Raw genomic sequence first — 13,595 nt, 5'->3', positions numbered from 1 at the left:
CAGTTCTTGCTATCCAGCTGCAGATTTCCTCATATATCATTCTTTGCTTTAATAAGCAAGGGTCCAGGTCTAATCTGCATATCAGTAATGATCAGTGAACATTACCCGAAATGATTTCACTGCTGATTGTAGTGATCGGTCTTTCCTCAAGAGGGTTGTCAGGAAGGTGCTTGACGTGGCACTGTTTTTTTCAAGACCGCTACTGATAGATAAGCAGAACACAAAAGCCTATATAAAGTTAGTATATTTGCATACAATGTTCATGCCAGCTAAGTATCTAAATGTAAGACTGTGGCGCAGCCACTCACCTGAAGTGCAGGTTGTCTACAGGAGCGATGATCTGCCTTCTCTCCTCCTATAACACCTCTCGGCACTACTGAACATTCTACAGGAGTCCCAAAAGGGAAGGGGAATGGGACGAGAAAAAGAGAAAACTGCTACTCCACACAGCCTGGTCCAGCCCGGCACCCTCGAGGCGATCTGTTTGCAGAGTAGGGTCACCTTTTTGAAGACTTGCGTTTCTCTAAAAAATAAGAAATTCACCAGCTGAAGCAAGAACCAGGAGGTTAAGCCAAGCAATGACAGGTGCGAGGCTTAGGCTTTTATAGCCAGTTCAGTTGCAGTTAACCACACATGGCAAGCCACGCCCATAAGCATGGCAGGTGCCTCAGCCACACCCATAAGCATGGCAGGTGCACATGTCCAATGTGACACTGTTGCTAGCACCCAAAAACAAGCAGTGGCACCAACAAACACTGGCACCAACAAACACAATAAAAAGAAACAAACATTGGCAGTGGCAAGAAAACAGAAAAACCCAAACAACTTAGTGGACATAAACGTGAGCAATCGGGGACCCCTGAGGGTGCCGACATAATAGACCGGATGGGGAGCTCCTGACACTAAACATGTTGTTCCACATTAGGTACTCAGATCATTCATAAACGAGTAGTCAAACTTGAAGAATCGAAGTCTGAGGTAACGCTTAATAAATGCCTTTTACTTTAAAGATTCCTTTCTTGATTTGACATGTTCCCAATACAACTTCTACTGATTAAAACAGATTATAATATTGTCCCGGCCAGCAGCCTTACCCCAAAAACCTAGCTTCACTTAAGATTTGCCATTCTTCCTTTCCAATTTTTCACATCAGATAGGATTGTTGGAAGTACACTTAAAAGTTTCTGTTTGTGTGCCAACTGTCTGGATCACCTCACCGTCTAACACAAAAAAGTATTGCCTACAGAATAGAAGCACTATTTTTTGTATACAGTTTGAATAACTACATGCTCTTTCTTTCCTCCCCCTTTGCTGTCTTACCTCCTCCTCATAAAAGGCCCCAGTATCTTCGGAACCAGCTGCAAACATTGGTAGTGACAACATTTAACAGATAAAAAGCAATGTATAATACTGCCATTTTTGCTACGAATTTGCCCCCACGGTAAGGAGTGAAATTCACTCCATGCTCTCCATTCCATGACTGATATTAATAGTTTATTAGCTTCTCTGGGCATCTTTATACCCAAATATGTTACTCTAGCCTTTGCCCAGTTGATTTTTACATCTCTGAGAATGGTTGTTACAGCATTTGCTTGGCGGGTTTGAATTTTTTATTTGACCAATTAACTATATTTCCTAATGCCTCTACAAGTATGTTCAACACTTGAGAAGGTTTCCCGTTTGATTATCTGTATCAGAAATGATCATTACTGCATGGGAAACCTTCCTAACTGCCATATTTGCCACATGTTTCACCTGGATCTGGTTAATGACCACTAGCAAAGACTCATGTTATGGTTGGGTGTAACAAAGGTGAGGACAGTGTGGCAGCTCTGTCTTGCCAACACAAAATCGTTAGACCTGATAGTTGTGGTGGACACCGAAGCACTGGTATCCAATTTATAAACCTTAAAAAAATGATGTGCTCCTGAGAGCCAAATTTGTCTACCTTACAGCCAAGAAAATGTCAGATAAACAAATCGCCACTCATCTTGCAATAAATTCAATAGCCATTTATGTTTCTTAAGCTTCACAATGTTCTGCCAAACATGATTGCGTTGTGTACTTGTGTTAACAATAACGTACTTTTTGTGTTCAGGTGTTAATGGATATGTTCCATCAAGATGAAGAAGATCTTAGTATGTTATCATTAAATGATGAAGAACCTTCCACGTTGGGAGAACAGACATATTACGACATGGTCAAGTCTTTTATGGCTGAGGTTCGGCAATATATAAGGGAACTTAATCTTATTATTAAAGTTTTTAGAGAACCTTTTGTCTCCAACTCTAAATTATTTTCACCTCATGTAAGTATATCAAACTTTGTATATCACAAATGTTTTTGTTAAGCCGTTTAATTCAGTCTTGTTTGAGGTATGCTTTCTGAGTATTTAGCTTAAAATACCTTTTCACAAGGGTATCCTCGGCTCGTAGATCACCTGAATTCTAGAATTTCTTGCTTAGTGCTGCCAAAGGCAGTTGCTTTCACACAGATGGTTGTTGTTGAAAACTCTGGTGCTTCAGTCTTTACCTGTGGTCCCCAGGCACAGGCAAGATGACCTGGAAAGGTGGGCACATGGGGACACTGGATCTGTAGAATATTGTGTATCTTTGTGGTTGTGCATCTGGGTCGGTCTTATCTCAGGCCCTAATAGGTGATTTCTTAAGTACATAATTGCACACCTAGTTTTTGTAATGACTAGTATCAAAATATATATAATTACCTATTTTCTGAAACATAAATAACCAATCACTTTTTCTGCCATAGGTGATATAGAATATAATCCTGAAAAAGGAACAAAACAATAGCGTCATACTTGCTGGCAACTTTTATGCACACATTTATTAAACCTGCAGAAAACAATTCCCATGGTCTTCTATGCCATTTCCCCTTATCTTCGCTTCTCAAAATAGCATTTTCTCTAACACAAAAATCTGAAATACGTTCCACTGTGCCTGGATAGATTTATGATCCAGCTATAGTTGGCATTGCAAACATTTCTTACCATAAAGGTCATAAAGAATCTACTCTTCAACTCTGCCAGCGTGTGATTAACTGTGCTGAAGATAATTAGTGTAGACACATACATAGATAATTCAACCCTGGTTATTATCTTGAGATCCCAAAAATCTTGATCCAAATTGGTTTTAAGCTAAGACAAATCGCAAACATAGACTATATGCACATCAGGTACTCCACAGTGGATTCAGCAAGAATGTAATCTGCATGTAACAAAGATCATGCATGGCTTTAAAGTTCTGCATTTTATGTCAGCAGTATAAACAAGTCTCTGTCCTTAAGTAATAGTACCTTCAACATTTACCAGAGCCTGCCATCTTTCAAACCATTTACTAAATTATGTAATTTATTACAAATAAATGATAGAATTGCCTTGCCCATCATCAAGCAAGATTGAGTTGGGAGTCATCTAAGGGGATGCCGCCAAAAATATGATTTCTCAAATGTCTTATTTTGGTGGCATTTTAGAGAGTCATGCTATTTTTCACTTGCTACACATCAAAACAGACCATTAAATAATTAGCAGAGAACTGGCACCGAAAGCTGTAGCGCTCTTCATCCACAAATAAAGCACCCAGTTATTATATACCCTGGCAGGCGTTTAGTGATTCCCACCAAGGTAAATATTAATTAACTTTAGAAATACAGTAAACCCTAAACCTTGTTTTCCATATACAGAGTAAAGTGCCTGATTTCTGATAAAATACCTTCTACTAAGAAGTCTCTAAAAAAATAGCCTGAAGCAGCATTTTATTGCGAATTCCTACATAATGAGAACATCGAATTTGTTGGTACAGGTCTTCTTATGAGTTAAATAACTGTGGTGATGTTGGGTGAACATGAGCAAGCAAGATTGCCGACAAGGCAGGCTAAAGGAGAGCTCCCCAGCACCATGATACAATCCTGCCTAATCCTGCTTATTCCCAGCTGGTTCTTACTCTATAGCTCCCGTGCGGTGGCTGCCTTGAGAGCGAGTGCAGGGAGCCTTTCGGGGAGCCGGCTGATGCTGCTGAGTCAACATTGCAGAGCACAGACAGGGTCAATGCGAGGGCATCTTAATGGTGAGGAGCATGGCCTGGCCTGACATGAGGCTCCACATTTCCTTATGTCGCGACCGAGCGCCGCACAGGAGCCAGAGTCATGGAGGCCCACGGAGGTGTGGAGGGCCCTGAAACAGCCTGGAGATGAGGCCTAGGTCAGAAAGGAGAAAGCTGGACACCGCCTGTGCCCTGCCTCACAGCCCAAGGTGATCAGACTGGACTGAGAGGAGGAGGCTCTCTGAGGAATCCACAAGCGTGGACGGAGTGCTTACCCCCGAGATCTAGGAGCTGCCTGTTCCTTGCCCTGTGGCATTGTGAACCTGGGGCCCTGGTGAGCGAGGGGGAACTACCACAGGAAGTAGTGATGTGGCCAAGAAGGCTGAAGATAGGGGCTTATTTTGGAGTGTGTGCCCCCTAGGCCTTGGGCGAGAAGCGAGGCCTCTATACCCTCCCTACCCCCCACCCCTCCCCCAAGAGGCTCACAGAGGGCAGCCTAGACTGATCCTGGGGGAGGGGGTGTCCCCTTGGCCTGCCTTCCTTCCTACGTCCACGTGCTTCCGGAAGTCCTGCTTCCCTGGTGCCGTCCACTAGTGGATCCTCTTGCCTTGGGCTCTGTGGCTTTTGGGAGCCATTATGTTATAGGGGAAGGCTGTTTGAGGATCGCAGCAGTTTTGCATGAGCCACTTTGTGGTCACAAGAAGGGCTGAAATGGCGAGGACAGAAGGAGTGTGTTCCAGACTGCTGGCGCCGAACCCTAAGGCTTACAAATCCTAGCGGCGTTTCGAAAGCTCTAAGCAGGTCTTACAGCACAAAATGGACACCAGAAACATTGAGTTCAATTTGCTGTGCATGGATCTCTGTGGAGTCTCTGAATGCTCTAAAGAGACTGAAGGGAAGGTGCAGGCACTTATGCATGTGGTGAAGGATTTTCCAGCCACTGGCTGTAAAACAGGAGCTTTGGACACTTAATCTCAGCTATATGTTCCTATACCCAGCCATGGTGGAAGTAGTGGAGAGGGGGCTGCCTCCTATTCTTTGGTTCCCGGAGGAGCCCTGGGACAGGTCTCGTGAGTTGGAGCAGCAGTTGCAGGGACACACATAAACATGGCGAGAACTGTAAAGCTCATCTCCTGGAACACCAGGGGCCTACATGATTACACCAAGCGCTGTAGAGTGCATACCTACTTAAGATGCCATGTCGAGGGTGTAGCCATGTTGCAGAAGACCCACTTGGTTCTTGAGGAAGCCGCCAAACGTAAGCGGAAATGACAGTGTCAGTTGTACGTCTTGACTTAACATATGGCATGGGCAGTGCTTAATTTGTAAAATATTAAGTGCCAGGGTTCTGACCAGGAGGCCACTGCAACTTGCACCACCCATCGCCCTTCTCATTGCTGCCTAACCAACTATTAACCATCTCTCTTGCATGTAAATGTGACAGCTGATTATTCCAGGTCCCCAAAGCTAGAGGAATGGCTGGGGAGGCAGATATTAGCAATTTTTTATGTATATTGTTTTCCTAAACAACTGTTAAACTGCTCATCTCGAAATTACATGAGCACGACCACCATGTGGCAGACTGCCTTAAGTGTGGTGTTGACAATTAGGTGCAGGTGCCAAGCACCGAAAACCAATTAAGTGCCGGTGCTCAGCACTGAAAAGCCCTGGCTCAAATTAAGTACTGGGCTGGGGCATATCTAGATGGATGGTTCTGGGAATGCTGTTCCAACATAGGGAGACTCAGGCTGATGTGGAGGGGCGATATGTCATAATAAATGGGCTCTTGGCTAGAATGGGAGTGTGCCTGTTAAATATATATGTCTTTAACCACGATGATAGCAGTTTCTTTTAGAGGCTACAGAACCTCGTAGCCCTGTACACAAGTATCCCCCTGTTCTAGGTGGGTGATTTCAATTGTATCCTAGATGGTCACCTTGACATGAGACCCCCACCTTGGTTAGTGAAACCAGGTGGAGCGGGCGTGCAGACTGAAGTTGTGCCACAATTGTACTGCATTGCTATCTGGAGGGCTCTCTACCCTACGAAGAGTGAATTCACCTACTATTTAGCAGTTCATCTAATGCTTAGCAGGCTGGATAGGATATTGACTTCGTGAGAGATGAGGTACCGTGTACAGTCGGTAGAGTATCTGGGCAGATTTCACACTCCGGTGCACCTTATGTCCACCCGGGCTGTGTCCGGCTAGCGATCTCCACTTGACATCTTGAGCCAACTTTCCGGCCAGACATTAGTGCGGCTCTCACTGGTTATTTTGCTGTGGGCCAGCATCCACGTGAGCACTAGAACGGGATGCATCTTAAAGTCGTCCTGCGTCGGGAATGCCTCAAGAAAACCTACAATGCAAAGCTCAAACTACACAGCGCCCTTAAGGAGCAGGAGCAGAAACTAGCCCACCTACAAAGGGCTGCTGTAGATAATCCTTCTTCTGAGGTGGAGGCGCTGGCAGTGTGAACACAATAGGACAATTATGGGATACACTTGACAAGTTAACCCTGAGAGATAATAGACTGATGCTACACTGAGAAGCCTTTAAATCGGGTAGGCTATTGGCCTGGCTCCTACGACTCAAGAGACCCCGCTTTGGAAGCAGACCTCACTGGGGTGGAATTACTGGAGGCCATAAACAGTATACATTGCTGAAAACGGCAGCTGCGGACGATGTTCTCTCTGAGTTCTACCAGAGTTACTTGGACTTGCTCGTTTATAGTCTTGAATGCGTTAAGGGAGACCCCGCAGTTGGGCAGCTTGCCAGAATCCATGCAGGAGACTGTTATAATGATGTTGGCCAAGCTGGAGTATAACCCGACGCAACTGGGCTCTTACCACCTGTTGATCAACACTGATGTTAGGGTGCCAGCGAAGGCCCTAGCTGACTAAGGGCAGTGATGCACCACATGATCCATGATGAACAGTTCGGATTTATCCATCAACGTAGTACCCTCATGAATTTCCATAGGTTGACCCACATCATGCACTCTGTGTGAGACTCCAGGATAGAGGAGCCCTGAATGCCCTGTATATTGAGAGGGCATTGGATACCCTGGATTGGGACTATCTATGAGAGTTACTAAGCAGATGGCATGTGGCCTTGCCTTCGTTAAATGTCTCTCCCTTCTTTATGCGAACCCCTCCTTGAGAGTCGATCAGGTGACTTTGTCTCAAGGGCTTTGACTATAGAGTGAGATACAAGGCAGGGATGCCCACTCTCCCCTCTAACGTTTGCCTTGGTGATGGAGCCCCTAACCATTCCCTAGCGTGCCGAGCGGAGGAGATCGGCCATACGTGTGTACGCACGATGGACCACTTAATCTCTTTAAACACCACGGATGCCCTTGTCTACCTACAGTAGCCTACAATCTCAGTGCTGCTCCGTTTACAGGAGCTGCGGGAATTATGTGAGGCGTCTGGCCTCCTGGTAAACCAAGGTAAATCAGTTATTCTCTCTGGCAGGACTGGAGGGCAACCCCTTGGAGGGCAACCTCTTGGAGGCCCTACCACAGCTTGGGCTGCGATGGGAACTGGAGGCATTCAGATATTTGGGGATTCAGGTGGCGCTTTCCGAAGAGAAACCACTCTCTCTCAATATGGGTAGGGTGCTGGCTGGGCTAAGAGCCTCTTTGACATTCTGGAAAACATTGCTGCTGTCTTGGCAGAATCTCCCTGGCAAAGATGGTGTTGCTCCTGAGATGTCTGTATATACAGCAGAATTTGCAATATTTGATGCCCCCTCGTCTCACTTACGGGGATAAACAGCCTACTGGTTGCACTAATCTGTGTTGGCAAGTGCAGTCGAGTGGGCCCACACATATTTAAGCTAGACCCTACGCGTGGGGCCTGGGACTGCTAGACCTAAAGCTTTACTACCTGGTGTCCCAGAAAGGGGCACACTGGTGTACACAAGGCGATAACTGAGAGAAGCGCCTTCTGGTGGAAGGCCCAGGGGTGAAGCACCTGCCATCTATATTGATGTTGGGAACAGGCGCAACATATCTCACCCATTTATCGTTCAGCAGGTCACTCATGTATGGGTGGGCACAATCAAGAGGGTGCTAGGCAACTTCCAATTAGGTGGATACCCCAGTTTGCTACCCTCATCCGTGTGAAGTTCATGGTTGAGTGGAGGCAGGGGGGTTGTGAGACGCTTGGGTATCTCAACCAAGATGACAACTGCATCACCTTTCCAGAAGCGTGTGGGACTGGGACGGTTCCGCCCTGGCCAGAGTAGCAAGGGGGCTGTTGCCCAGCTTCCCGGCAACGCCTCGAGAGACCTGTACATTGTGGGCGACGTTGGAACTAGGTTCTTCCTGGCACTTATTGTCCCTTATATTCCTGTCCCTCAAAGACAACCGCAGTAGTGCAATGGGGTCACAGGTCCCGACAGAGCATGCGGGGCAGCAAGAGGGCAGCAAGGAAGCGGAAACATGGAGCGAGGGCAGCAAGTAGCAGCGGCCCCCGGGATCCCAGAGGATGAAGCAGCAGTGAGTGTTGCGATAAGCGCTGAGAAGCCTGCCTATTTGTAAGTTCTTAAGAGTCTCCAGCAGGAGAACAGCACTAGCCCTTGGGACCCGGACCCTGCTCCCAGCGCTCCTTTCATCCCTCCTCTCGCCCCCAGGCAACGAGGGCAGTCGGTTGCAACAGCTACTGAAGAAATTAAGGGGGAGAAGCACTTATCAGCACTCAAGCAGTAACCAGCACCAATCAGCTATCAGAGGCAGGAGCAGGGACCAGGAAAGCGAGCGTGGTCACCGCTAGGGGTGGCTGCGAAGTGCGTGCCCAGTGAGTCTGCAGAAGCGGCCCAGCTAGGCTGGGTGCAACTTGCAGCTCACCAGTGAGCCCTGCTCTTTTCCACCTGCCTCCTAGCCTGCTTGTGCAGCATACTTTGAACAGTCAAGTTCGCAGGCCAATAGCAGGTGCCTTAGACCTCCAGCAATTCATCGGGATACATCGAAGCATGCGATCGGGGAAGCCATTCAGGAAAAAGAATCAGAGGGTGGCTCATGGGACACCTACTGAAGACATCGACCAGATTCTCGATCCTTCACAAAACTTACCGGTAAGTACTACAGTCAACACCCTCCTCCTTCTTATACTGGAAGCTAGACCTGCAGGCTACAAGACAACTGGCCTGCAACCAAAAATAACGTCCAAATTTGCCTTCCTGAAAGAAGCAGGCGCTGCCTTTTTCTCTAGCAACATGAGAATCAAGGGATTACCTGCTCCTCTGAGCCCCATTGTGACCATCTGTAAGGGGACTGCGGATGCTAACATTCAGCTTGGCAAATCGGAAAACCAGTCCGCCACAGCCACCAGTAATCTAGTGGAGTCTGATACGCTTCTCGGGGGACTTTCTACTACCACGCTGGGCAGTCTTGGGGACCTGATAGCTACCCAGGCTTGGGAAGGGCGCCAAAAAACTGGGATCACACTAAACCCCACGCAGACAACAGTCACTCGTACAGCCATTTCTCCTGTCAGCTCGGACCGGATGTCTGAGCTTATTAACTCATCAACAAAGATTGGTACACAGGGCCAACGTAGTGTAATGCAAGAAGGAGGTATTGTCCACCGTGGCTCTTCTAGTCCGGATAAGGAGACCAGGACGGAGGCTGAGGGGGAAAAGCGTCCAACACCGTGCAAAAAGGGAAGCGTGGAAATTTCAGCCAACACACCCCATGAATTGAAAGCACCCACCACAGCATGGGGATGGAGCTAGTGTGCCCGCCCCGTGCGCACCTCAGGGCCAGGGTTGGATCCTGTCAAATTCCTACGTTGAGGATGCTTGCGACCCGGAAAGAGACCTCTCCTATATTCAATCAAAAGAGTGGGAAATTATGCTTTTATTATACGGGAAGAGGCTCCCAACCATCCTGTGGCCTCACCGATTCCAAATGGAGGAATTCAAACAGGAATCTGCATGGGACACAGCTCTGGATATCCTACAAAGGTCAGTTGACGCCATGATATACCAAGCTAATAAAATGGGCATACAAATCGGCCTACTAAACACACTGGCGGTGTATATCGCTAATATAGATAACAAAATCACAAACCTAAATAATCTGATTAGACGAGCTCAAGCGAATGCTGACCATCCATGACAAGGCTGCGACTTCTCACCCAGAATAGGCAAATTAAGCATGTTCCCGGAGGTGATGGCAAAGCTTGTGGCGGAATTAAAAGAACTCACCAATGCAAAGTCTCTTTCTCCAAGCAAAGGAGCCGGCTCCACAACCCCTGATAACAGCGTCCAAGAGGGCGGGGCAATGGATATGTCAAAGCCTTTGGTTACACCGGCCACAATGAGCGAAAGGAATAACCAAAAAGAGCCCTTAGCTGCTGATAACGCAGTGCCCACACCGATACTTCTATTGGACCAGGATATGGAGGACTTCCACCGTAAAGGGAAATGGCCCAAAAAACGAAAGGGCCGTAACAAGATCTGCCGTATCACACATGACTCAGGCCTTTAAACACTGTTTAACACTCACACACTAGTAGCTTTGTCTGGACATTAGGATCCAAACGGAATAGATGAGGCGGTTAAGGAAGTGGAGAAACAAATTACTTCACCTGGCGACATAAAAAAACAGACTGGTTCTTTACCTCTTAAAGAGGTGAAGGATACTGCTGGGGAAGATTTTGTGCCTACGGGCAAAAGAGTAACAACAAGGCCCGCTGACAACATTCAATTGCAACCCTTGGATACTACATCCTTGGTTTGAGCAGAGGGTTCAAAGCACACCTGGCAAATAAAACAGTCTGGAAGCACCAAATCACCGAATCAGGCTCAAGCTAGAGGAGCACAAATCGGCCCTGGAGCAGCCCAAAAGAGCTCAAGGAAGCCTAGCAGTTTGGTTCCCCCATCCGATCCATTAGCAAATCAGGATGCAGCCCCCAGAACCTCTGCAGGAAACTTTTCAATGCACTGCATGCTTGGGGTAGGGCTACTGGAGGGGTACGCTGAGGCAGCCTCTGGGCAGGGAACTCTTAATAGGGAACTCAGCCAAAGAAACCATACTAGCTGTGACTCAAAATATCCATTCAGCAAGCAAATCTGAAGGCCAACAGACCACTAGGACAGCTCAAGTAATTCCAACACATACTCTATTCAATCCAGTGTACAAGTCTAAAGGTAGCTTTGACATCTTAAACTGTGGGAATATTATGAAACTGATAGAAGCCATAGGCCTGTCAAACGAAGTTACAACACAGGATATCACCTCTATAGAGTTTATCGCACCAGGCCAGGGTCAGTCAAACAAACTCACTAAGGTCACCTGGCGCTCTGCGGAGGCATCAAATAAGATCATGAGGCATAAGGAAACCTTCAAAGAGTGGGGCATTGCCATAACCCCCGGAAAGGAACCATGCTACCCACATTTCGTTCATAACAGCCAGGCCGAGGAGCACCCATGCGCAGGACCAAAAATGGTCTACTCGGTCCTGAGGAGTGCCCTGGGCAAAACCCCCACCTCTAGTTCAAAACACTCAAGTGAAGGTCAGCAGATACAAACTACGAGATCGGAGCAGGCTAACCCATGGTCATGGTTGGCGAGGTCTCTTCATTCAACAAGACTACTACGATGACAAAACAACGGCCAAAAATGCTCATGAAGATAGCTTACTAAAGATATGTTCCTGGAATGCAAATGGGCTAGCAAACAAACTAGGGGATGAGGACACGGTCTCCTGTTTACAGACTTTCTAGATTATTCTATTGCAAGAGACATGGCTCATGGAAACGCAGCACCTAGAAGGGTTCAAAATCCATCACTTGCCGGCAACCAAATTGAAGTCCACCGGACGATGTAGCTGCGGTCTAGCAATCTATATATCAGTGAATAATGCAATCTCTTCATGGGACCTAGAATGTAGCTCCCAGAATCTCCACCCAGTGGGAATTCCACTCAGAACCTTTAAAGGCCAGCTTAGGACCGTAATCATATTGAACGTGTACATCCGTCCCAACTCAGTGTCTAGGATATCCCTATCTGACAAGGTGATCGCGACAGTACTAAATGTGAGATCTGGGTTTCCGAATGCAGATATTGTACTATCTGGAGATTTCAATATGTGGCTGATGTCTGATCTGCAAAAGAACGAGGTAACAAAGCAGCAGGAAGGCGATTGGGTCATTCCACCACAGGATCATCCTGGGTGGAGTAAGGAGGACCCAAATGGCCGAGCTATCCAGGGCAAATTTGAACATCTTGGACTTAGAACCCTTAACGGGCGTTTTCTTCCTAACAAGTCGCCTAGGCTCGCATTTCTATCTAAAACCGGTGCGTCTTTGGTCGATGACTCCTTTGTCAGCCTCTCTCTCTTAAACCATGTCTCTGAGTTTGGGTTTAGCAATAAATTGGTCAGTGATCACAGCCCCCAAGATATTACCCTCCGCATTAGGCTGATGCAACATGACCAAGCAGCGGCTCAAGCCTTCGGAAGCTTCACTATCAACTTAAAATGCATCAAGTGCTCAGTCAATAATCTACAGCTCGTGGCGACAGAAACAAAGCACATAATCGGGAACACTTTCAGGCCAATGGAGGATCCAATCACAAACTGGACAAGATTCCCAGACAACTTGGTAGCCAGGCACGCAAAACCTATAAAGCACAACCAAGTGTCAGGGTCCAAACAGCCCACTCCTTTGGATCCTGTGATACGGTCTGCCAAACGCAGCTTGAATCGGCTATGGTGGGAACTTAAAAGGAAGCCAATGGACCCACCAACTATAACTAAATTAAGAGAGGCCTGAAGCTATTTGAAGGCTGCCAAACGGGAAAAACAAAGGATCTATTGGAATTCCTTCTGGGCCAGACTACAACTTGATATAAGGTCCAGTAACTCTGCGAGGTTCTGGCGCACCATAAATAGCTTAGGGGGCAGAGCCCCTAAAGTTGCCTCGTCTAATATACTGGAATCCGAGTGGTACCTTATCCTGCATAGTCATTTTAATGATCTACAAGAACATAACCATAATCAGGTTATTGTATCAGTGGACCGTAAAGTCCAGGAGGTTCAACCATGGGTTGAGGGCAACTCACCTCTGGAGCATTCTCATATAGCGGCAACATCCAAAAGCAGATTGAAAAAGGATGAATGGCGACGTTTCTAATAAGCGGTCATAAGCTGAGGGTGTCAAAGGAGGGTAGCTTGGCTCACCACTTATGGACCCAGCTGAACACAAGACGATGGCAGCTGGGCACCGCTATCTGTCCTGTGGGCTCAGCACTCTCGGCCTGAGCGAGTTCTGGGACTTACATGTAAGCCAAAACGAATTTAAGATGCTAACAAAATCAGTTGAAGATAGGACCAGCCTTTCCATTAGAAGCCTTGGTTGGATGGCTCTTAGCACTTGTGCTCAGCTGAAACCTCAGTTATCTAACTCTCACCTTTAGTGCTCGTACTAAGCTCAGCTTTTTAAAACTGAGAATGGGGGTGATTCCTACGATCTGTCATCTCCCCAAATGGAAAAGAGACCGTGCCCTGGAAACATGCTGGCTTTGCGGC

The 13,595-nt window shown here is 47.0% G+C and overlaps 1 protein-coding gene across 1 annotated transcript in view; it reads left to right on the top strand.

Annotated features, from left to right (window-relative positions):
- SOS1 (SOS Ras/Rac guanine nucleotide exchange factor 1) overlaps window positions 1–13,595 on the top strand; it is a 556,506-nt gene that overhangs the window by 135,071 nt on the left and 407,840 nt on the right. The window contains exon 5 of the mRNA XM_085611592.1: window positions 2,099–2,308. Within this exon, the coding sequence (XP_085467718.1) occupies window positions 2,099–2,308 (210 nt within the window). The remainder of the gene's footprint in view (window positions 1–2,098; window positions 2,309–13,595) is intronic.

Source organism: Triturus cristatus, chromosome 6, assembly GCF_964204655.1.
Source record: "Triturus cristatus chromosome 6, aTriCri1.1, whole genome shotgun sequence".
Lineage (NCBI taxonomy): Eukaryota > Metazoa > Chordata > Amphibia > Caudata > Salamandridae > Triturus > Triturus cristatus.
The sequence above is the reverse complement of the archived record's forward strand: the minus strand, read 5'-3'. Positions and strand labels throughout refer to the sequence as shown.